Source organism: Hyperoodon ampullatus (assembly GCF_949752795.1).
Source record: "Hyperoodon ampullatus genome assembly, chromosome: 13".
Lineage (NCBI taxonomy): Eukaryota > Metazoa > Chordata > Mammalia > Artiodactyla > Ziphiidae > Hyperoodon > Hyperoodon ampullatus.
The window spans coordinates 38,672,149-38,697,306 of NC_136926.1; the positions used below are offsets into that span (position 1 = coordinate 38,672,149).

At 34.5% G+C, this 25,158-nt stretch overlaps 1 protein-coding gene across 1 annotated transcript in view; it reads right to left on the bottom strand.

Annotated features, from left to right (window-relative positions):
* The window catches only part of ROCK1 (Rho associated coiled-coil containing protein kinase 1), a gene marked incomplete at both ends in the record, with an annotated part of 149,455 nt that overhangs the window by 48,483 nt on the left and 75,814 nt on the right, over window positions 1–25,158 (bottom strand). Inside the window, 6 exons of the mRNA XM_079718169.1 lie at window positions 59–150; window positions 2,368–2,503; window positions 6,747–6,795; window positions 8,873–8,961; window positions 12,333–12,393; window positions 16,996–17,155. Coding sequence (XP_079574295.1) covers window positions 59–150; window positions 2,368–2,503; window positions 6,747–6,795; window positions 8,873–8,961; window positions 12,333–12,393; window positions 16,996–17,155 — 587 coding nt within the window. The remainder of the gene's footprint in view (window positions 1–58; window positions 151–2,367; window positions 2,504–6,746; window positions 6,796–8,872; window positions 8,962–12,332; window positions 12,394–16,995; window positions 17,156–25,158) is intronic.

Here is a 25,158-nt window from a genome sequence, read left to right on the forward strand (position 1 = left end):
ACACAATCAAACTTATTTTGATTTAAAAAAAAAAAAAAACCTCACTCCAAAGACTTACCTGCTTTTGTAATTGTGCCAGCTTCTCATTAGCAAGGTGTGAATTCTGACTGACTTTCTTTAAGTCTTCCAACTGATCCTTTAATGTAGAAACTAGAAAATGAAGGAATAATAAGTAAGTTTTCATAGAGGAAACATATAAATCCCTTTTAAAAAATGAAATTTGGTCTTAGGCCATAAAAGTCAGCTATATTAGGTCCATATTCCAACTTCGAAGTACCTACATTTTAAACTTATGAAAAAGTAGATCACTGTTTTATAGTACAGAATGCAAAAACAGATTTGTTTCCACTGCTGTAACATTTTAAATTATTTTATTCCTTTCATAAAAGTTAATCTATTAGTGAAATTATATAAAGCTAATTTTAATATTACCTATTTTTGAATAGTACAAATCTTTGATTAGTTCAATTATTTTTAAAATGGTTCAACTAGTGGCAGGGCAGGAATAAAGACACAGACATACAGAATGGACTTGAGGACACAGGGTGGGGTGGCGGGGGAGAGCTGGGACGAAGGGAGAGAGTAGCAATGACATATATACACTGCCAAATGTAAAATGGATGGCTAGTGGGAAGCAGCCACATAGCATAGGGAGATCAGCTCGATGCTTTGTGACGACCTAGAGGAATGGTATAGGGAGGGTGGGAAGGAGGCTCACAGGGGAGGGGGGATGGGGATATATGTATACATATAGCTGATCCACTTTATTATACAGCAGAAACACAACACTGTAAAGCAATTATACTCCAATAAAGATGTAACTAACTAAATAAATAAAATGCTTCAAAATTCAAGAGGTACCAAATGGTGTATAGTATAGCATGAGTCTTTCTCCCTCCATGTCGTCTCCCAGCCCCTCTGGCTCTCCTCCCCAGCAACAACTATTACTAATTTCTTGCATATCCTTCCTAAAACAGTCTGTGTATCCATACCCTAATATATAAAAACACAAATATATATATATATATGTTTTCACATGCATATCTATACACACACACACACACTTAAACATATATAGATAAGCAATCTTGTTTTAAACAATCTGTACTTTTTTTGGTAAAGATACATTTTAGAGATTCTTTTATAACAGTTTATAAAGAGATACTTTATTCTTTTTTAAAAAGTATTTTTAAATTCTTTTTTTAAATTAATTTATTTATTTATTGCTGCGTTGGGTCTTCATTGTTGCGCGAGGGCTTTTCTCTAGTTGGGCTACTCTTCGTTGCAGTGCACAGGCTTCTCATTGTGGTGGCTTCTCTTGTTGCACAGCACAGGCTCTAGGAGCGTGGGCTTCAGTAATTGTGGCACGTGGGCTCAGTAGTTGTGGCTCACAGGTTTAGTTGCTCCACGGCATGTGGGATCTTCCCAGACCAGGGCTTGAACCCATGTCCCCTGCATTGGCAGGCAGATTCTTAACCACTGCGCCACCAGGGAAGCCCAAGAGATACTTTATTCTTTTATAAAATGCATAGTATTCTACCATATATACTAAAATTTATTATACCACTGATTACATTTACATCGTTTATAATTTTTGCCATTTTAAACAATTCTAAAATGAATAGCTTTGTTTCTGTATCAGTATGCATGTGCACAAGTGTACGTGAAATAAATTTCTAAAAGTGAAATCACTGGATCAAAGGATGTAGAAAGCTATTTTAAATTTGTAACACTAATATCAAAAATTCTAGTCTTGTTGTTCTAAAATGTGGCTACTTGTTAGAAGTGCATAGAGAGCTTATTAAAAATACCAACGCCCAGTTTACATGTCTAGATCAATTAAATTAGAATTTCTGAAGTTCAGGCATTAGTTTTCTTTGAAGTTTCCCAAGAAATTCCAATATACCCACAAGGATAAAAATCACTACTCTAGCTAAAACATTACTACTGAATTTAATATGTTATAAATAAATTTTGGGACATGGGTATTTAGCTCATGAGGTATCTTAGGACTGTGGCTTCAAAAATATATAACAGGGGCTTCCCTGGTGGCGCAGTGTTTGGGAGTCCGCCTGCCGATGCAGGGGACGGGGGTTCGTGCCCCGGTCTGGGAGGATCCCACATGCCGCAGAGTGGCTGGGCCCGTGAGCCATGGCTGCTGAGCCTGTGCGTCCGGAGCCTGCGCTCCGCAACGGGAGAGGCCACAACAGTGAGAGGCCCGCAAACTGCTAAAAAAAAAAAAAAAAAAAAAAAAAAAAAAAAAAAAAAAAAATATATAACAGGCACTAAATTTAAAACAACCTCAAGACGAAGACCTCAAGATAGTGTTAGGAATTCCAGTGTTTTTCAAAGGAAGTAACAATTTACCTTCATTTTCTACATTCCTCCTCTTCTCATTTTCCTGTTCTGCTTTTCTTTGGTACTCATTAATTCTATGCTGTAGCAACATTTTCTCCTTCTCAATCTGAGACACTGTAGATTCTAGGTTTCTTCTTTGATTCCCCTGAAATTATGAGAAAAGTTACCACTACAATTAATACTCCTCATTTATTCAAGGGAATACTCTGTTCTTTTTTAAAAAAGTACACAATTACTTAAGATAGATATTTTGGTTTCAAAATCAGATAATACTTCCTAACAACAACAACTTTCTAATAGTAGAATTAGCTTGCCTTGGAAGAAAACAGAATCCCCTTATTTTAACTAGATATACAAAATTTTCAGAGATTTAAAAAAAATCCTTGAGTATAAAAAACCCTATGAATCTTGTCAGGCTGAAGGTCAAACACATTGTATTCAAACACATTAAGATGAACACATTGTATTATATTACCAATATTTTGGTTTATTTACAATCCTAAATTTTAAGACATGAAATATAAAAGGAAACAGATAATAACTACATATTTGATAATTAAATGGTGCAAAACTCAAATGATACCAAAGGTTACAGTGTTTGTAGTAAGTTCACCCATCCCTGTATGAGGTCTCCCTTAATCCCCTCCCTATCTCTGTAACAAGTTACCTTTCCTAAGATGTTCTATGTATGTACCTAATGATGCATATTAAAAAGTAATGAAAGAAATATTAATTTTAGAAAATGAAACTAAGGGGAGGGGAGGGTTAAAGAAAAAAAATACTCCAAATTCCACAACTTAAAAAAATTTATCTTCTGTTTCTGAGTTACCACTAGCAGCATATTCTGCTTTTGATGCTTCATTTTTATCTTTAAGACTCCACACTGGACAAACCTCCTTTATAGTACGTGCTTTTCCATTTTTAAGTGAAATCCATCTTTTAAGTAAGATGCTGTCAGAGAAATTTAGTAAAATTTGACAGAGATCATCCAAAATCTTTCCAATTATAAGATTTTATCATTCTAACTTCTACTTTTTCATTTTAAAATTTTGAAATTTAAAATTCTACATTTCAGAAGTTGCAAAGACAGTACATGTACCCTACCAGTCAGTTTCCCCTAATAGTTACATTATTAACAATGGTACGATAACAAAACCAGGAAATTGATATTGGTATAAAGCATGTGTAGTTCGATGTCATTTTATCTCATGTGTAGATCCATGTAACCACCACCACAATCAAGACACAGAACTGTTCCATCAGCACAATGATGTCCTTCCAGCCACTACTTATAGCCACATACATCCCTCACTTCTCCCACCACCTATATCCCTGGCAACCAATAACAGGAGGTCCTCCATCTGTATAATTTTGCCATTTTGAAAATGTTATATTAATGGAATCATACATATGGACCTTTTGAGATTAGCTTTTTACATTCAGCAAAATATCCTTGAGATCCATCCAAGTTGCTGTGTGTAACAACAGTTCATTTTCCCAGTCTACAGCTCTTCATCCTCTTATCAGGGTCTTTCACAGAGCAAGTTTTGATGAAGTCCAATTTATTGAATTTTTTCCCTTATATGGATCATAGTTGTGGTGTAATGTGTAACTCTTCACCAAGCTGCAGGTCCCAAGGACTTTCCCCTATTTTTTCCCTAGAAGTTTTATATCCCTATTTAAATCTATGGTCTGTTTTAAGTTAATATTTGCATAAGATGTGAGACTGAGGTTGAGGTCCATATCTTGGCCTATGAATACCTAATTGCTCTAGCACCACTTGCTAAAAAGACTATCCTTCCTCCACTGAATTGCTTTTGCACCTTGGTCAAAAATCAGCTGGCCATGATTGAGGGATACTGATCCATAGTTTTCTTTGTAGTACTGTCCTTGCTAGGCTTTGGTATCTTGGTAATTCTAGCCTCATAAAATTCACTGGGGAATGTTCCCTTCTTTTATATTTTCTAGAAGAGAGAGTGTAGAATTGGTGTTAATTCTTCTTAAAACACTTGGTAGGGACTCCCTTGGAGGTCCAGTGGTTAAGACTTCCCCTTCCAATGCAGGGGGTGCGGGGTTCGATCCCTGGTCAGGGAGCTAAGATCCCACATGTCTTGGGGCCAAAAAACAAAAACATAAAACAGAAGCAATATTGTAACAAATTCAATAAAGACTTTAAAAATGGTCCACATCAAAAAAAAAAAATCTTAAACACTGGGTAGAATTCTCTAGTAAAACCATCTGTCCTGAAGATTAATTTTTGGGGAGCTTTTAAATTATGAATTCACTTTAATAGTTACATAGGGCTATTCAAATAATGTATTTCACATTGTGTGAGTTGTGGCAGTTTGTATTTTTGGAGGAATTAGTCCATTTCACCTAAATATTACACTTACTTATTTGGAACTGTTTATAGTATTTCCTTAAGAATTTTTTTTTTTATATCTGTAGAGTCTGTAGGAATATGCTCTGTTTTATTCCTGATACTGATCATTTGTGTCCTTTCTTTCCTTTGACAATCTTGCTAGAGGACTGTCAATTTTGTTGATCTTTCCAAGCAGCTGGGTTTTTATTATCACTGATTTTCTCTATTATTTTTCTGTTTTCAAGTCCACTGATTTCTGCTCCTTATTTTTCCTTCCTTCTCCTTGCTTTGGGTTTATTTTGCTCTTCTTTTTCTAGGTTCCTGAGGTAGGAGCTTAGATAACTGATTTGAGACTTCTCGTCTTTTCTAATGTAAACATTTAGTGTATACATTTCCCTTAGAGCACTATGTTAGCTGCATCCCACAAATTTGGATGTTTTATTTTCATTTTCATTGTTCAAATATTTTTAAGATGAAGATCCATAACTTTGAAAAATAACTTTATGAGATATAATTAACATTCCAACGTATTTATTCATTCCTCTTGAGACTCTTTGACCTATGGATTATTTAGAACTGTGTTGTTTAGTTTCCACGTGTTTGTAGATTTGCCTGATACTTTTCTGTTATTCATTCTGGTTTGGTCATATTTTGGTCAGAGAACACACTCTGTATGATTTTAATTCTTTGAAATCTGGAGAAGTTTGCTTAGGATGTGGTCTATCTTGGTGTGTGTTTCTTGAGTGCCTGAAAAACGTGTCCTTTGCTGTTGCTGGGTGGAGGGTTCTACAAATGTTGAATAGATCCTATTGGCTGGTGGTGTGCCTGAGTTCTCCTATATGTTTGCCGATCCTCTGTCTAGAGAGTGGTATTTAAAAAGCCTCCAACAGTAATCACAGATTTGTCTACTTCTCCTTTCAGTTTTATCAGCTTTTGCTTCACATATTTTGTAGCTCTTCTGTTTGATGAATACAAATTTAGGAATGTTATGTCTTCTCAGAGGATTGACATTTTTGTCATTCTGCGATGTCCCTCTGCCCCTGGTAATTTTCTTTGTCCTAAAGTCTACTTTACCTGTTATCAATATTGCCATTGCTGCCTTCTTTTTGCTAATGCTTACATGATGTATTTTTCCATCTTCTTACTTTTAACTTGGCTATATTGTTACATTTGAAGAGAGTTTCTGGTGGACACCATACAGGTAGGTAATTTTTAAAAATCTACTCTGACAATCTATCTTAATTGATGTTGCATTTAATTTACATTTAATATAATTACTGATATGTTAGAGTTAAGCCTCCCATTTTGTTTTGTCCCATGTTTTCTTTCTTGTCTTTCTGTAGGTTACTTGAACATTTTTTGGAATTCTATTTAATTTACTAGTGTTTTTAAGTGTATCTCTTTGTATAATTTTTATCAGTGGCTGCTCTAGGTATTACATTATATTACTAGTGTTGGATATGACCAGTTTGATTAAAGTATAAAACCTTACCTCCCTTTATACCCATTTATAATTGTCTTAAAAATTTTTTTCTATATACATGGAGAACCACATCAGACAATGCTGTAATGTCTGCTTCAATTATCAACTGTAACATAAAAAAACTTAAGAGGAGGAGAGTGTAGTGTGTTTACCCATATTCTAGAACCATGTTGAAATTTTAGTACATAAATTTCAGTTCAGTGGTTCTTAATAGTTGAATTTGTCTGTCTCTTTCTGCTACAGTTCCAGATTCAATTTCTGATCTGTTGCTCCTTTCTCACCTTTCAACTATTAAGAACCACTGAACTGAAATTTATGTACTAAAATTTCAACATGGTTCTAGAATAAAACCACACAAAAGAAACTAAAGTATAATCTAATTTCACTTGAATGTGCAGCTCCAAAGTGAGGCTTTCATCATAATTCTTTGGTCCTGTTCTGTATTGCAACCTATAAAGTTCAAATATAATTTTCTCAGAAAACAATCTGAAAGAGGGAAAAAGTCTCAAAAAGGAAAACTTCTGATTAGAAAACAAAAAGTACCTCTTCATCCAATTCTTTCATTATCTTGTCGAGTTTTATGTTTGAAGTTCTGTAAAAGCAAAAGCAATACAGATTATAGATATATTTACTTTTTATAGCTTGGGGTGAAACACCACATTTCTTACTTTTCCATTTAGCTAAGATTTCTTAACCTTTCTTGTATGTGCTGTGGATCCCTTTGGCAGTCAGTCTGGTGAAGCCTATGGCATTTTCTCAGAATAATATTTTAAAAGCATAAAATAAAATACATAGGATTAAAAGAAACCAAAATTATACTGAAATATAGTCATAACCTTTTTTTAAAAAGTATGATTCACTAATATATGCATTTTATTAATATATTAAATAAGATCTAGCAGCAGTAATTTTAAAGTAATAATGAGCATAAATGGTATTTAGAGATAAATAACAACTGCATTCTAAGATAATATTTGTGATTTCTATTGGTAATAAAAAATTCACAGCTACTGCTAATAACTGTGGATTATTCACTGTGTTCATAATTAAAGAAAATGCTGAATTTCAGCTAAAGTTTACAGAAAAGATTGACTTTTGTCACCCAAGTTTAAGGACCTCGAATTCCATCCATGGATGCTTTAGGAGAGGTCTATGGATTCTAGATTAAGGATCCCTGAATTCCCTCATGCAATACTTGCTACTAAACAAAGATTAACCATTTAACCTTTAATATAAGAGTAAGTAAATGAAGAGAAAGGTGGCATATATAAAGCAGTAAATGCACCACTTGGCAACTTGGGCAAAAATCTGAGATAAACTGAAAGTGTATTATTATCTCCATCACAATTCATTTTTGGGGCTCTAAACCTATTTCTGAGCTTCAAATCTGTACATGCAACGTTTCACATGGATGTCTTACCAAATAGCTCATTCAGCATGTCCAAAGCTAAATGAATTCCCTCTGCCCGGCGACCCCTCCCACAATACCAATCTGCTTCTCTTCTCCTGTCCCAAAGTAAAGCACTCCGCTTGGGAATCCTCCTTGACTCATCTTCCTCCCTCATTCTCATTTAGGTGAATAAATGTCAAATGCTGCGTAATTAACCAGGGAGTTCTTTTTTAAAAGCAAATTTGATCTTTTGTTTTACTTTTAAGTTTAATAACTTTTAATGTTTTTTCATCACCCTTAGGATAAATCCCAAATTTCTTAGCTTTTCAAAGACAGAGTGTTTTAAGATCTAGTCTCTGTCGACCTTCCCAGTTTCATCTCAGGCCACCCCCCCACCACACACACACCCATTTTCATATGATTATTGGCCACTTTGGCCACTCTTATTTCCTCCTTAAATTGATTCCTACCTCCACCACTACCACTAATTTGTCATTTGCCTTTTAATTTTAACTATAGAAACTGCTCAACATTTATGCAATAATATCTATCCATTTCCTCTCCTTATTTCTATGTTTTATACCTAGAAATTCCTTCCAAATACTGGGCTCAGTTAATTATTTCCTTAAAGTGCTTTTCTAAAAAAAGCTTATATTAGATGCTTAACTATTTAATCTATAAGGAACTGTAGGTAGTGAGCAGTTTACTTGTTTCCTCTCCCCCACTCACAAAATTGCCAATTTTCTCAATTCCATTTTTTTGAATACTTAATCTGTTATGTTTTTCATTTATCCAATACTATTTACTAACAATATAATAAAGTGTTATTGTTTGTAATTAATAAGTAACTAAGCATTATGCTAGGTTATTTTAAATTATCTTGATCATTTTATATTTTCATAAATATATAGGCTCTTATTAAATTTAGAGTCATAGGAAAAAAATTCTGAAAAAAATACTGCTATAGCGAATCATAGTGGAAATTAAAAGAGTGTCTGCATCAAAAATTTAGTGAGTTTTAATCTTCAAAAACAGCTACATTTTAGAACGCATCTTATTTAATGTAAACGAATTTTCCCTTTCTGTCAGCTAATTAAAATGGGAGAGAAAATCAATAAACCAGGCATTAAGTGGATATTCTTCACTGAATGTATATCAATAGCAATCTTTACATCTCTGCCTTACTTCCATCTACTTTCAAGGGTTTACAGAGTGCAAGCTTTAAAATCAGCATTTGCTATACAACTTTTAATGTGAAAAACATAAAGTATATTCTCACCTGCACTTCTGCTCCATTTCATCTTTTAATTGCATTTCATTATGCAACTGTTCTTCCAGCTTATAAATTGTTTTTTGCAAATTTTCCTGCTTTAATTAAAAACAACAAAAACTTATTCTACTAAGAATATTCATAGAGAATTTTAAAATAGCAAGTTTATATTACCATTTTATACCTATTTACAAGGGAATTATCTGATCCAATCTTACCTTTTTCCTTTCTATCTGAAATTTTTATTATTAATTTAACAAGCATTTATTTCCAACACCTACTAATATGTCAGATGCTGTGGTAGACATTAGTAATACAAAAATTCAAAAGATTTGGTCCCCGTTCTCATAAAGCTAATAGTTTGATAGTGGGGCACAGGGGAATAGGAGGGTGAAAAGAACCTACAATAACCCAGACATATACACAAAATATTATAATATAATGTGGTAGGTACTAATAAAATTATATATAAGGTGTACTGGAGAAGAGGTCACATCTAATTCTGCCTTGAAGATGGAATGTTTGAGATGAGACCTATAAGAAGAGAGGTATTTACCAAGCAGAGGAAGTGAAAGAAGGAAGGCATTTTAACTAAATGAATGAGTCCAAAAGTAGAGAGAAAGAAAATATGATTGGAAAATGGGAAGAAATCAAGTCTAGGCAGAGCAAAGAACATAACAGGGAGAACAAATCACATAAAATCTGAAAGGGCAAGTGGGACTATGATCCGTGTATGCAGAAAAGGAGTTGGCATTTTAACCTATAAACACTTTAAAAGGGGAAATGACAGAGTATTGGCATTTTAGAAACATCACTTCAGTAATAAGGCGAATAGGTTAGAGAGCAGAGAAATTCTAGACAAAACAACCAATTAATAGACAGTTCAGGCAAAAAGAGTATATAGGTCTGATATAAGGCAGAAGCTGTAGAAATGAAGAGGAAATGGATAACTGTGTCAGTCAAAAGGCAGAATTTATAACCCAGCAACTGATTAGAAATAAGAACAGAGTAGCATTACAAAAGATGGGTGACACAAAAAGAACTGCTGGTGAGGGGATGGAGAGAGAAGAAGTGTGAGTTAGGCTTTGGCCTAGGTTGAAGTGTCTGAAAGATGTGCAGGAAGAGAAGTCCAGTCAGAGAGAGAGAAAAGATGCGGGTATGGAGTTCAGAGGAGCAAGCTAGACACACATGAGATTAACTACAGAAAATGAGCAGAGAGCCAAGATCAGAACTATCTTGAGAAACATTTAGTAATTATGGGGTTGGGGGGAGAGAGAAACGGAGGAGATCCTGCAAAGAGGACTGAAAATAAACTCCAAAGGTAGAAAGAGAAAAAGAAGGAAATAATGAGAACATGAAAGTTCTTAAAGTTCCAAGGAGAAAGGACTGGTCAGTGTCAAATGCAGCAAAAAAGAAAAATAAGGTACGGAATGAAAAATATTCATCATATTTGGCAACTGCAAAGTTGTTCACTAGCATCTCTGCTAGAAGGCTTTCAGGGAAGAGTTGAAAATTAAATTAGTTGATTTTTGTACTTAGTTCTAGGTTAACAGAAATAGTAGGCACACAAGCGTTTTCTTCTTCCCCTGTGATCTTAACCAGAGCAAAAGATAAAAGCCACTGACAGAACCTTATGGCAGTCACCATTGAACAGGATCAGCCCAAAGAAAACAGGATTCCACTGAATTATTTTTTAAGTCCTAATGTAGCTCTAAACTTACAGATAAGTAATACAGTCAGAGCGGGGTTATAGCAGCTCCTTATTGTCACCATCTCCAGGTCAAATGTGCTTTAATTTTGAAGATTTCTGAGCCCTGATTAGCTATAAAATTTGTCAAATAGCTCTACTGGGATGAGAATTTAAAAGCGAAAAATGGCCATAACAGCTAACCAGTACTCGCATAGTTCGTTCCCCTTTTTCTCACTTTCCCTTCCCACCATATGTTCTCTCACATTTAAGAGTAAATATATGAAGGAGAAAGAAGAATTCTGTCAGCTTTTAAAAATGATTGCTGCCTACACCTCATCTCAGTTACAAATATGGAGGCTATAGCACACAGAGAGCTCAAAGAATGCCCTAAGGATGGCCAGATAATTATTTCTGGTATATTTAAGAAAAGTCCTGGTTAACAAAAAAGGACCTTCTCAATGTAAGCAAATAAAAAAAAATTTTAATCATCTGTCTCATGAACATGAGCTTTTCTAACAATAAAAAGAACTTATGTCTCTAATATTCACTTCCTACAGGAATTCACTTTTCAGTGGTCAAATTAGAAGATGCTCACTGTACTGGTTATTCTCCATTTGCCACCTCTCCCTTCCAGCCTTGAAGACCCATCCTCTGACCTTCTTTGCCTTCAAATTTACAGACTGCATTAACTGGGCTCTGTTGTCCTATGATTTTAAGCTTGGTTTCAGCATTCAGGAGACACCACCCGGAAATCAGTTGGGAGAAATGAAATATCTGTTCTCCCCACACTCTTCTTGCCTTACCATGGCTCTGGCAGTGCTCTATGTTCTATGCTCCTCTTTCATGATTCTACGCATTCTCTCTGAGCTGTGGTAACAAGATTTGTCTCTCCTTGTCCCTTCAGACTAAGGGCAATGGCTTCCCACTGCTGTCAATCAATGGCTGTTTTAGCTCCCTTTATTTATTGCTCCCCTTGATCCTACGCATAGCACCGTTAATAGTCCCTTCATTAAACTCTCTTCGCTTAATAAATAAACAAAATGTGGTATATGCATATAACAGAATATATTAAGCCTTAAAAAGGAATGAAATTCTGATACATGCTACAACATGCCTGAGCCCTAAGGACATTAAGGAAAATAAGCCAATCACAAAAAGTCAAATACTGTATGATTTCACTTACATGAGGTACCTAGAATAGTCAAATTCATAGAGACAGCAAGTAAGGATAATAGTTAATAGGGGTTGAAGGGAGAGTGGAATGCAGACTTTAATGGGCACAAAATTTTAGTCTGGGATGAAGAAAAAGTTCTGGAGATGATGGTGGTGATGACTGCACAACAACGTGAGGGTGCTTAATGTCACTGAACCGTACACATAAAAATGGTAAAATGGTAAATTTTGTGTTATGTAAATTTTAGCACACACATACACAAAAACTCTCGTTTAAATCTTTTGAATGTGCCATCTGTTGCCCTGTCAAGACTCTTACTGATACACTGATTTATCATAAATTCCTAATTCCAAAGATTAAAAAGACCACCTCTGTCAATCTGTGTAGCAATGTATAGTTTACTAACTGCCTCCACATATAATATCCCATTTGATATTCAGGCAAGAAATCAAACAGGAGAGGAAACAGTAGATAAAAAGTGCTATAAAAATTTAAGATCACTAACTACATTTTCTGAAGCAATGCATATTTACTTAGTATCATGCATACAAAATACATTATCCACAAAACAACTTTTAAAATAATAACAATAAGAAAATACCTACCAAGCTTTTATCCACATTAGAGCTAGTTCTGTTTTCATTAGGATTTGCTGAAGATAAGTATCTAGGAAGAAAATAGTTTTTAAAAGAAAACAAAAAACTCTTTAATACCTAGTAACAACCAGTAACAAATACTATATGCCTATCTTTTGTACTTGCTCTGCTTTTAAAAATTGAGTGCAGGTTCTTAATTCTTTATTTTAGAAACATAACACAGAAATGATACATATATTAAATAAAACCCCCAGTTAGGTCTGAAGCAGCACTCTGTAATCATATACCTTAATATTCCTGCAGCAAAATATATGAATATTCATACCAAAGAGAATAAATAAAAACCATAAAATAGTCTCAACTTAGTTCAGATTAGGTTTTTCGCCATGAGAGCAGGTTATGGCAGGTTTTGCCACCAAACAAATCACTAAAAAACTTTTAGTTTCTAGAGCTTTTGGATTTAGAATCAGGAATAAGGAATTGTTGACTTCTACAGACATGTGCACAATTCCTCCCCACTGCCCCCAATTATCCTTCAGTCAAGAATGATATTGCCGGGGAGTTCCCTGGCAGTCCAGTGGTTAGGATTCAGTGCTTTCACTGCCGTGGCCCAGGTTCAATCACTGGTCAGGGAACTGAGGTACCGTAAGCTGCGCGGCATGGCCAAAAAGAATGATATTGCTTTTCTGGGCAAAAAAGTTAAGAGTTTTTGTGTAAGTGGTTGAAATAACAGAACCAAAGTTCTGAAGATGTCCTGCTAATCTTCTGTGACCTCTAAGCCTTGCAGAGTTTGTTAAATTCAATATAAAGTTAGAATTACATACAAATACAAGATATTAGTGATCTTTAGAGGTCTTCTTTAGACATCTTATCAGATTACTGAACAGATATAAACAGATCATATAAAAATTTTTTCTACACAATCAAATGTTAGGTAAAGGTAAGATACTTCTGCTACTTCCTTTACCATCCTATGACTACCACTATTACTACATCTATATCACAACTACAGTTACCACCTTGGTTAACCAGTAGAGCTCCCTCAAAAATAGATCAAATAGCTACAGTATACTTCGCAGCTGTTATGGGTCAGTTGTTAACACACCAGAAATAATTAATTCATAGTGAAAAACAGAAGATAATCAAGTGTCCTTTAAGTATCATTACACATATATAGCAGTGCTCTAAAAGAAACAGCAGGAAAATATGTCATTTCCCATGTTTCTCTTGGAAAATTATTCAGATCAACCACAGAATCAAATATTCAGGAGACAATAACAAGGGCTATGTAGCAGGTTTGTAGAGAAAAGGTCCCATATAACAAATGACAACTTCTAGATATAGTGCAATTTAATTCCATTGACTATAAAGTGCCTCAGAAATTGTGTGAGATTCTGCATTATGTGATATAAATAAAAGCATACAGCAACACCAGTAGAATCTGAACTAGATAGATCAGACTACTTGATCTCTAATTTATCTTCTAAATATAATATGCTATATAAGTAAAGTTGATGTTTAGCCTTCTGCAAAGTTAGTAACATAAAGTTCTCTGAATACAGCCCTGGAAATGTAATGATACCAATGTACACATCCATTCATTCTTCCACTTCTTATGTTTTTTTTTCCTTTCAAGGTTCTTTTTCATATTATATTGTTGCTTTTATATAGAATCTGGTCATTTAGGTAAACTTTTGATGAAAGAGGTGTTAGATTATTAGGAAGTTTAAGGCTGTTTTTAAAATGTTTATAATTCAGCTATATGTCAACAGTAATGATCTCTGTCCTTGTATGTTTGGATTTCAGAAGTAAGAATTTCAGAAGTCTTTAATTTCATGCAATTCAAAATTATACTTACATATTACAGTAAGGCTAATTAATATTTTGCTGATTCTTTCTTTATTAAGAGCAAACATACCTCCAACCAAACATGTAAGAAACAATTACTAAACACTATATTACTCAATAGGTGGTGATATTTAAGAACAGACTAAAATTTGTACTTTTAAGAAATTCAGAAATTAGTTTGGGATATGAAACATATGAATACAAGGAAAACTCACGGAACATAATCTAGTTTATGACAATGTATCAATAGTACAAAGAATATATATATATATATTATGCTTATTTAATTCAAGATTACCTTTGTGCAGAGAAAGTAATTACTTTTGTGCAGAAAAAGTAATTAACTGCTGAATTCTATTACAGAAAATCCAAAAACACTGGGGGGTGTTTATGTCAACATCTTGAGTGTTTCAGAAACCAAGCCAGAGAATAATTGATAAAAATATAAAATTTAGGGACTTCCCTGGTGGTCCAGTGGGTAAGACTCTGTGCTCCAAATGCAGGGGGCCGGGGTTTGATCCCTGGTCAGGGAACTAGATCCCACATGCATGTCGCAACTAAGAATTCGCATGCCGCAACTAAGAAGCCTGCATGCCACAATGAAGATCCCGCATGCTGCAACTAAGACCCAGTGCAGGCAAAATAAAAAAAATTTTTTTAATTAAAAAAATATATATATAATTTTTTTAAAAAGAAGAAAAAAAAAAAAAAAGAAAGGATGCTGCAGCAAACACACCACTTTGAAGCTTCTCTGTGTATTTCAATATAAAATAGCTCCGGGGCTTCCCTGGTGGCGCAGTGGTTGAGAGTCCACCTGCCGATGCAGGGGACACGGGTTCATGCCCCGGTCCGGGAAGATCCCACATGCTGCGGAGCGGCTGGGCCCGTGAGCCATGGCCGCTGAGCCTGCGCGTCCGGAGCCTGTGCTCCGCAATGGGAGAGGCCACAACAGTGAGAGGCCCACGTACCACACACACACAAACAAAAAAAAAGCTCCAATATAATACTCATGGAGTATTAGGGAGGAAAGAAGGATTAAAATATTGCTCTTTCCTTGGGGTCAAAACTCAAGTACTACCTACTTGGTGATACAATAAAAGTATTCTAACATCTAAAGAACAAAATTATTGTCTTACAGTTGGATTATTGGAGAAATTTCATAAAGCAAGACTAAATTGAATTCCTGTTTTCTAAACTTGAACTGAATCACCCTCATAAAAAGTTTTGACTAAAATGACAAGATGCTTCACTTTAAAAGGTTAGCTATAGGGCTTCCCTGGTGGCGCAGTGGTTGAGAGTCCGCCTGCCGATGCAGGGGAGATGGGTTCGTGCCCCGGTCTGGGAAGATCCCACATGCCGCGGAGCGGCTGGGCCCGTGAGCCATGGCCGCTGGGCCTGTGTGTCCGGAGCCTGTGCTCCGCACCAGGAGAGGCCACAACAGTGAGAAGCCCACATACCGCAAAAAAAAAAAAAAAAAGGTTAGCTATAATAACCTCAAATTTAATCATTACTCCAAGCAATTCAAATATCTAATACCATTCTAATGGAGTATAATTTGATTAGAGATACATATTTTAAAATAAATTTATCAAGCAGATTTAACACACCCAGTTAATGGTGCATATAGTTCACTTTTATATACTGGTATGGTACTTTGTTTAGAGTTCTGTTGTGTAGTACTTGCCAACCTACATTGTACAACTTATCCATTTCCTTACTATGATATGAGCATCTCAAGAGAAGATAATTATATCTTATTAATCCTTCTCCCTGCACCTTGGTGCCTGACAAAGAGTAGGTTGTCAAACATGTCTGTTGAATGAATGAATGAATGCCCAGCATATGAAAATAATGTTAAATGTTTAACTTGTATCTGAAGTCCATTAGAAAAGATTAAAACTAATATTAGCTCATACTAATGATAAAAATAACTAACAATGAGTGCTTACTCCATGCAAAGCATTGTTCTAAGTGTTTTACTGTGTTTTGACTTACTTAACCCTTATAACAACCCTGAGACACATATTGTTATTATTATCCCCCCCATCATCCCTATTTTTGAGGAAATGGAGGCATAAAAAAGATGAAAGTTATTTGCCCAAGGTCACAAGGTCTTACATGGTGTAAAACATAATTCATTTAGTAGTTTTAGGGAAGAATCACTTAATTTTTGAAGAACTGAAAATTATAGGCCTTTCGTAACATCAATATAGTGATGATAATGCTAGAAAACTATACGCTGTTCCAAAATGTATTATAAAACCAGAACTCTTTGGATAACACGATTAACCAAAATATCAGTATTAAGAGAATCTCTTGACCTATTAATTGTTGTAACTTGAAGATATATAGGGTATCATTCAGCAAAGAATTTCTGAAAAACAATATCCTGAGCATGGATGAGTCTGAAAGATATTAAATATGAAATTGGAAATCTAATGCATTGTTGAAAAGTGGCATATTAATATATCTCTTTATATACCATTAAATCTACTTTATTTTTATTTTATTTATTTTTTTTTTTTTGCAGTACACGGGCCTCTCACTGTTGTGGCCTCTCCTGTTGCGGAGCACAGGCTCCGGACGTGCAGGCTCAGCGGCCATGGCTTACAGGCCCAGCCACTCTGTGGCATGTGGGATCTTCCCGGACCGGGGCACGAACCCATGTCCCCTGCATCGGCAGGTGGACTCAACCACTGCGCCACCAGGGAAGCCCAAATCTACTTTAAATGTTCTTAAAGTGATTTTTAGATATCCCTAAGAAAATAACATGACTACAACAAAGTCAGTACCTACCCCAAATATCAATGTGTAGCATACTTACCTACGATTGCTATAATATGTAAATCCTACAAAGGGTAGTTGATTGCCAACAAAAGCTTTAGGTATAGGGAATGTTTCTTCATCTCCTTTATCTTCTTCCAAGTCATCAAAGTTACTTGTGTCAATGTCACTACTTAAATCAGGTACAACTGGCGCTACAGCTAAAAACAGAAACAAAATTGAAGCAATGATTCTGTACCAACTACTAATGACTTCCTACATACAAATAACTTGTGAACCACAAATTCCAAATGGGTTGAACCCTATTACAGTAAACTTTATTAGGATTATTAATCAACAGGTATTGATCATTAATTATGTAATTCGTGAACCAATTATCTTCAAAGTCACCTATAATTTTCATCTATACCTCCAGTTTAATTTGAATATTACAAGTCAAGTATTATTAAGGTTTGTTTTAAAATACATTGTAGTATAAGATGTGCAAAAGCAGTTAGGACTACAGAAAAGACTTTCCAGAAACTATAGCATGACAAATCGTACTCAAAGATGATTAGTTTCAAATGCAGTATTTTGCTCGTTAATCTGTTCTACAGCAAACTAGAAATCAAAGTTACTTCTTAGTGGTCCTGGGTATAATAATTTGTTACTGAAATATGTTTACTCATCTAGAATCTAGATGATCAGTATTCCCCTCCCCCCGACTCAATATCTCTATAAGAGCAAAGTATTTTTTTTAATTGAAGTTGATTTACAATACTGTGTTCGTTTCAGGTGTATAGCTAAGTGATTCAGTTATATGTATGTGTATACACATATATATGTATATAGACGTGTATTTTTGGTTTTTTCTGATTCCTTTCCATTATAGGTTATTATAAAATACTGAATTGGAGCAAAGTATTTTGAATTATATTTTCAGACTAGTTACCTTCCCTGAATTAAGTGATTAAGGGGAAACTCAGTGAACTATTTATGAAATGGCTATTGGGAAAAGAGAGCAGGGATATAAAACCTTAACACAGAATCTTCGAGTTTTCAACTTGATGGGGAGCAAGACCCACACATACTTAATAACATAAAGCTGTATGTGGCAATGAAAATCTTCATGACACAGAAGAAAATACTATATGAAACTAGTACTACTAATATCTTCTTTTGGAGCTTAAATATGCTAAAGAAAGTACACCTAAAAATAATTTTCAGGAAAAAAGTCTTTTAAAGATACAGGAGTATAATAAAACATCACTGAAATTTTATCATCAAAATATTCAATAATTATTTTTGATACAATCATCTCGTGTTCCTTTAGAGAAAAAGATAAAGAAGAGTAAACAAACAAAAACTAACTGACCTGATTTTACAATCTTAATTTCTTATATAAAGGAATCACGGTTCTATTGAATCGTCTGGGTATTCCAGGCAAGAAATAACTATTGTTGTGCATCTCAGATACAGTGAACTATCAGATAAATTTGGAAATGAAACAACACATTTAACCAAAAGAAGCTGCAGTACTAACAGTGAATGAGAAAAGAGCTTTTCCACCATTTTCTTTCCTTAATGGCCAAGAAAACTGCCCAACTAGATGATTCTAGCTTCCTGATCTTAATTGACTAATTTGTAAAATGAGGGGAAAAAAGGGTTGTCGCTCCTTGTGAAGTACATGGTCTTGGCACAAATTTTACCTTAAAACAGTGGTTCTCAATCAGGGACAGTTTTGGCCCCTCGGGGATATTCAGCAATGTCTGAATATGTCAGAAATGTCTGGGTACATTTTTTTGTTGTCATAACTGGGGGAGGGATGCTACTGACATCTGGTGGGTAGAGACCAGGGATACTGCTAAACATCCTACAATGTTCAGGACAACAGATACAAGAAAGACTTCTCTGGTCTAGTGTTGAGGCTGAGAAATCCTGCTTTAAAATTAATCATATAAGATAGATTTTAAAAGGAAGCAGGGCAAGTTTTGGTGCATTTTCTCTTGCTGTTTCAGATGGACCTAGTCTGTTTATAGATGACATACCATCTTAGAGTAGTTTTAAAATGAGACAAGTATGGGATACAAGTATGGGAAATCCTGGGAGAATTATAAAAGTAATTATTTCTGCTTCTAAATTAAGATGTTTAGGCTTTACATAATATCATATAATCATGCCAGAACTAATAAATAAAGAAGGATAAATTTAGCTTTACTGAATTACCATCAATATATAGAGTGTTCCATTTATAAAAAATCTACCTTTCAATAAATAACTGGTAATATAGGAATCATGTTCCATAAAAAAGAATCCAACTGATGTCTCCAAAAATGGCAGAAGAGGGAGCTCTAAGAAGCTGCCCTTCCATTGAAGTAACTAACCATTAAGCTCACAAAACTATCAGGAACAACATTTTTAGAACTCTGAAATCTAAGAAAAAACTTACAACAAGCAAGGAAACGTTCAATGAAGAAAGAGGATGCTAAATTGTGGCATTTAAGGAGATGTTCGTCACTGGCTGACTGCTGAGATAATGGAAAGGGGACTTAAATGAACACACACAAGGAATACAGACTTCATAAGAATAGTTCCAAAAAGTCACTAAACAAACAGATGACTGGAGCTCACAACAAGCTGTTGCTTGCAAACTCGACAAGGAGGGAATTCTGATTTCCAGAGTTACAACATTAGTGTGTTCAATATGTCCAGTTCACAACAAAAAATTACAAAGCATGTAAAAAAAAAAAAACAGGAAAAGTATGGCCCACTTACAGGGAATAAAGAAAACAACAGAAAACCTCACTGGGGAAACCCAGACATTGGTTTTACAAAACAAAGACTTTAATGTCTTAAACGTGCTCAAACAGCTAAAGGAAACCAGGAGTATGATACCTTAACAAATAGAATATATTAATAAAAAGACAGAAAAAAGAACCAAATGTAAATTCTGGCACTGAAACGTACAAAAGCTGAAACTAAAAATGCGCTAGAGAGGTTCAACAACAGATTTGAGCAGGCAGAAGAACCGGCGAATTCAAAGATAGGACAACTGAAATTATCAAGTATGAGGAACAGAAAGAAGAAGTGAATGGAACCTAAAGGGCTTCTGGGACACCATAAAGTAGACCAACATACACATTACAGGAGTTCCAGGAAAGGATAGAAAGGGGCAGAAAGAATATTTAAAGAAATAATCGCTGAAAATGACCAAATTTAACGGAATATATATATCTATACATCCAAGAAGCTCAATAAACTCCAAGTAAGAACTCAGATCCACACTAGGACACATTATAATAAACTTTCAAAAGACAAAGACAGAGAGAATATTGAAAGCAACAACAGAGAACCAACTCATCACATACAAGGGATACTCAATAAGAGTAACAGCCAGTTTCTAAGCAGAAACCTTTAAGGCCAGAACGTAGTGGAATGACATTTAAAGTGCTGAGGGAATTCCCTGGCAGTCCAGTGGTTAAGGTTTCATGCTTCCACTGAGGGGGGCATGGGTTCAATCCCTGGTCGGGGAACTAGGATCCCACACACTGTGCAGCGCAGCCAAAAAAATAATAGTAATAAAGTGCTGAAAGAAAACAACTCTCAACTAAGAATTCTATAACTGGCAAAATTATTCTTCAGAAATGAAGAAGAAATGAAGAGATCCCCAGGTAAAGAAAAGCTGAGAGTTTGCTACTAGTAAACCTGTCCTATAAGAAATGTTTTTAAAGGGAGTCTTCCAGGTTGAAAGGAAAGGATACTAGACACTATCTTGAAGCCTTATGAAGAAATAAAGAACACCAGTAAAGATAACTACATAGGTAAATGTAAAACCCAACTTTATTGTAATGTTGTTTTGTAACTCTACTCCTCCCCTCATATGATTTAAAAGACAAATGCACAAAACAATTATAAATCTATGTTAATAAGCACACAATATATAAAGGTGTAATTTGTGACAATAACAACTAAAGTGAGGGAATGGATTTGCATAGGAGCAGTTTTTATTGCTACTGACAGTAAACTGTATCAGGTCAACCTAGATTGTATCAAGTTAGGGTGTTAAATGCAATGGTCAGCGTAGTCTCTATAAGAAAATGACTAAATAATATGCAAAAAAAGAAATGAAGGGGGAATCAAAACAGTAAACCAGAAAAAGTAATCTATTAAACAAAAGAAGGCAATAATATAAGAATTGAGGAACAAAAAGAAAAAATAAGACACAGAAAACAAATAGGACAATGACAGAAGTCTTTCTGTACAGTATTCACTTTACATTTAAATGAATTAAACTCATTGATTAAAAGGTAAAGATTGGAAAAATGGATTAAAAATTGATCCAATTATATGTGCTGTACAGACTCACTTTCGATCCACAGAGATAAACAGGTTAAAAGGATGGAAAAAGATATTCTACAGATAAAAGAGCTGAGGTAGCTATACTAACACCAGACAAAACACACTTTAAGTCAAAAATGGTTAAGATAAAGACATTGTATACATATATTTTTACTGAAGTATAGTTGACTTACAATGTCGTGTTAGTTTCAGGTGTACAGCAAAGTGATTCAGTTTTTATATATATATATATATATATATATATATATATATATATATATATATATTCTTTTTCAGATTCTTTTCTATTATAGGTTATTACAAAATATTGAGTATATAGTTCCCTGTGCTATACAGTAGGTCCTTGTTGGTTATCTATTTTATATACAGTAGTGTATATATGTTAATCCCAAACTCCTAATTTATCCCTCCCCCATCTTTCCCCTTTGGTAACCATAAGTTTGTCTTCTATGTCTGTGGGTTTATTTCTGTTTTGTATATATGTTCATTTGTATCATTTTTAATTTTTAGATTCTACATATAAGCAATATCATATATTTGTCTTTGTCTGGCTTACTTCACTTAGTATGATAATCTCTAGGTCCATCCATGTTGCTGCAAAAGGCATTATTTCATTCTTTTTTATGGCTGAGTAATATTCCATTGTATATATACACCACATCTTCTTTATCCATTCATCTGTTGATGGACACTTAGGTTGCTTCCATGCCCTGGCTACTGTAAATAGTGCTACAATGAACACTGGGGTGCATGTATCTTTTTGAATTAGAGTTTTCCCTGGATATATGCCCAGGAGTGGGATTGCTGGGATCATATGGTAGCTCTATTTTTAGTTTTTTAAGGAACCTCCATACTGTTCTTCATAGTGGCTGTACCAATTTACATTCCCATCAACAGTGTAGGAGGGTTCTTTTTTCTCCACACCCTCTCCAGCATTTGTTATTTGTAGACTTTTCTGACAACAGCGATTCTGACCAGTGTGAGGTGAAGACATTGCATACTAATGATATTGATAAAAGGGTCAGTCAATTCATCAAGAAGATACAACAATGATAAACATATATGCATACAACAACACAGCTCCATATATATATATATATATATATATATGACATAAAAGAAACAGTTCTAATAGAGTCCTCAATAATCCACTTTCAATAGTGGACAAAAAATCTAAACAGAAGATGAACAAGAAAATAGAGGACTTGAAAAACACCATAAACCAAATAGATGTAACAGATATACTAAGCACAATCCAAGACCAACAGCAGAATACACATTTTTCTCAAGTGCACATGGGACTTCTCCAGGACAGACTATATGCTAGTTCAAAAGACAACTTAATACATTTAAAGAGACTGAAATTCTACAAAGTATTTTCTCCAACCACAATGGAATGAAACAAGAAGTCAATAATAGAAGGAAAATTAGAAGTTTCACAAGTATGTGGAAAATTAAACAATAAGTCACGGAAGAAATCAAAAAAGAGACTAGAGAAAATGCTCTGAGATGAAAGAAAATGAAAACAACATACCAAAACTCATGGGATTCAGTGAAAGCAGTACTTAGGGGGAAACTTTAGTTGTAAATGCCTATATTATAAAAAAAGAAAGATGTCAATTCAACAACCCAGACTGATACCCTAAGAAACTAAAAAAAGAAAAGCAAACCAAGCCCAAAGCTAGAGGAAGGAAAGAAATAATAAAGATTAAAATTCAGGTAAGCAAAATATATAATAGAAAATAAATAGTGAATATTAACAAATAATTGGTTCTTTAAAAAGATCAATCAAACTGGCAAATCTTTTACTAAACCAAGAAAAAAAGAGAAGACACACGAATAACTAAAATCAGAAATGAAAGTGGGGACATAACTACCAACCTTCTACAAATAAAAAGGATAAAACTAAAAACTATGAACAATTGTACACCAACATATTAGATAACCTAGACGAAATGACAAATTCCTAGAAACACACAAACTATCAAAACTTATTTGAAAAAGAAAATTTGAATAAACCTACAGTAAGAGATTTAATCAGTAATAAAAAATGTCCCAACAAAGAAAAAAGTCCAAGACAAGATGATTTCACAATTGAATTCTACCGAACATATAAAGAAGAATTAATGCCAATCCTCACAATCTTCCAAAAAACAGAAGAGGATAAAACATTTCCTAATTCAGCCCATGAGTCCAGAATTACTCTGACACCAAAGCCAACCAACACACAAGAAAAAAAAAAAACACAAACCAATATCCCCAGATGCAAAAATCTTCAACAAAATACTAGCAAATTGAATGTAGCAGCATATTAAAAGGGTTATAAACTATGATCAAATGGGATATATTCCAGGGTGGCCCACTGCAAGAAAGTCAATCAGTGTAATACATCACATCAATAGAATGAAGGAAAAAAACCCAGATGATCATTTCAAATAACACAATCAGTCAACAAGGCACAGAAGAGAACTTCCTCAACATAATAAAGGGCATTAATGAAAAACCCATAGCCAACATCATATACAATGGGGAAAGACTGAAAGCTTTCCCCCTATGATCAGGAAAAAGACAAGGAAGGATGCCCAATTTCACTACTGCTATTCAACAATGTACTGGAAGTTATAATCAGAGTAAACAGGCAAGAAAATAAAAGGCAGCCAAACACATTCAACGTAATTGTTACAAAAATTCCACTATCTTTTTTTGTAGGAATGGAAAAACCCATTCTAAAGTTCATATGGAATCTCAAGGGATCCCAAGTACAGGCATAAATCGGAGATATTGTGAGTTCAGTTCCAGACCACAGCAAAAAAGAAAATAGAGCAATAAAGCAAGTCACACAAATTTTTTGGCTTCCCAGTGCATAAAAATGTTAACACTATACTGTAGCCTATTAAGTGTGCAATAGCATTATGTTTTTTTAAAATATTAAAATTAAAACCTTAATTTAAAATTAAGACCTTAATTTAAAATTAAGACCTTAATTTTATTGCTAAAAAATGCTGACCATCATATGACCACACAGGTTGCCACAAACCTTCAATTTACAAAAAACTGCAATATCTGTAAAAGCACAATGAAGTGAGGTATGCCTGTAATCAAAACAATCTTGAAAAAGACGAACAAAGTTAGAAAAGTCACACTTTCTTATTTCAAGGCCTACTACAAAGCTACCACAATCAAAACAGTAGCATAAAGACAGACATATATAGATCAATGGAATACAATTGAGAGTTCAGAGATAAACCCTTGTATTTATATGGTCAAATGTTTTTTGACAAGGGTACTAAGACCATTTAAGGAAAAAAGGACAGTCTTTTCAACAAATGGTGCTGGGAAAACTGGATAACTACATGCAAAAGAATGAAGTTGGACTCTTATCTTACACTATATACAAAAATTAACTCAAAAGAATGGAAAGCAATGACTCCAACAGACATTTGTATATCAATGACCAGAGAAGCATTACTCACAATAGCTAAAAGGACAAGCATTCTGAGTATCAGTCAATAGATGAATGGATTAAAAAAAAAGTGGTATATACATACATGGAATATTATTCAGCCTTAAAATGGAATGAAATTCTGATGCATACTATGACATGGATGAACCTTGAAGGCATGCTAAGTGAAATGTCAATCTCAAAAAGACAAAGATTGTGTGAATCTACTTATTTAAGGTAGCCAGAACAGTCAAATTCGTAGAGAAAAAAAGTAGAATAGTGGTTACTGGGGGGTTGGGGTAAGGGGAGAATGGAGACTTATGGTTCAATGTGTTACAGAGATTTAATTTGGGGTGATGAAAAACTTCTGGAGATGGATAGTGGTGTGATTACACAGCAATCTGAAGGTGCTTAATGCTACTG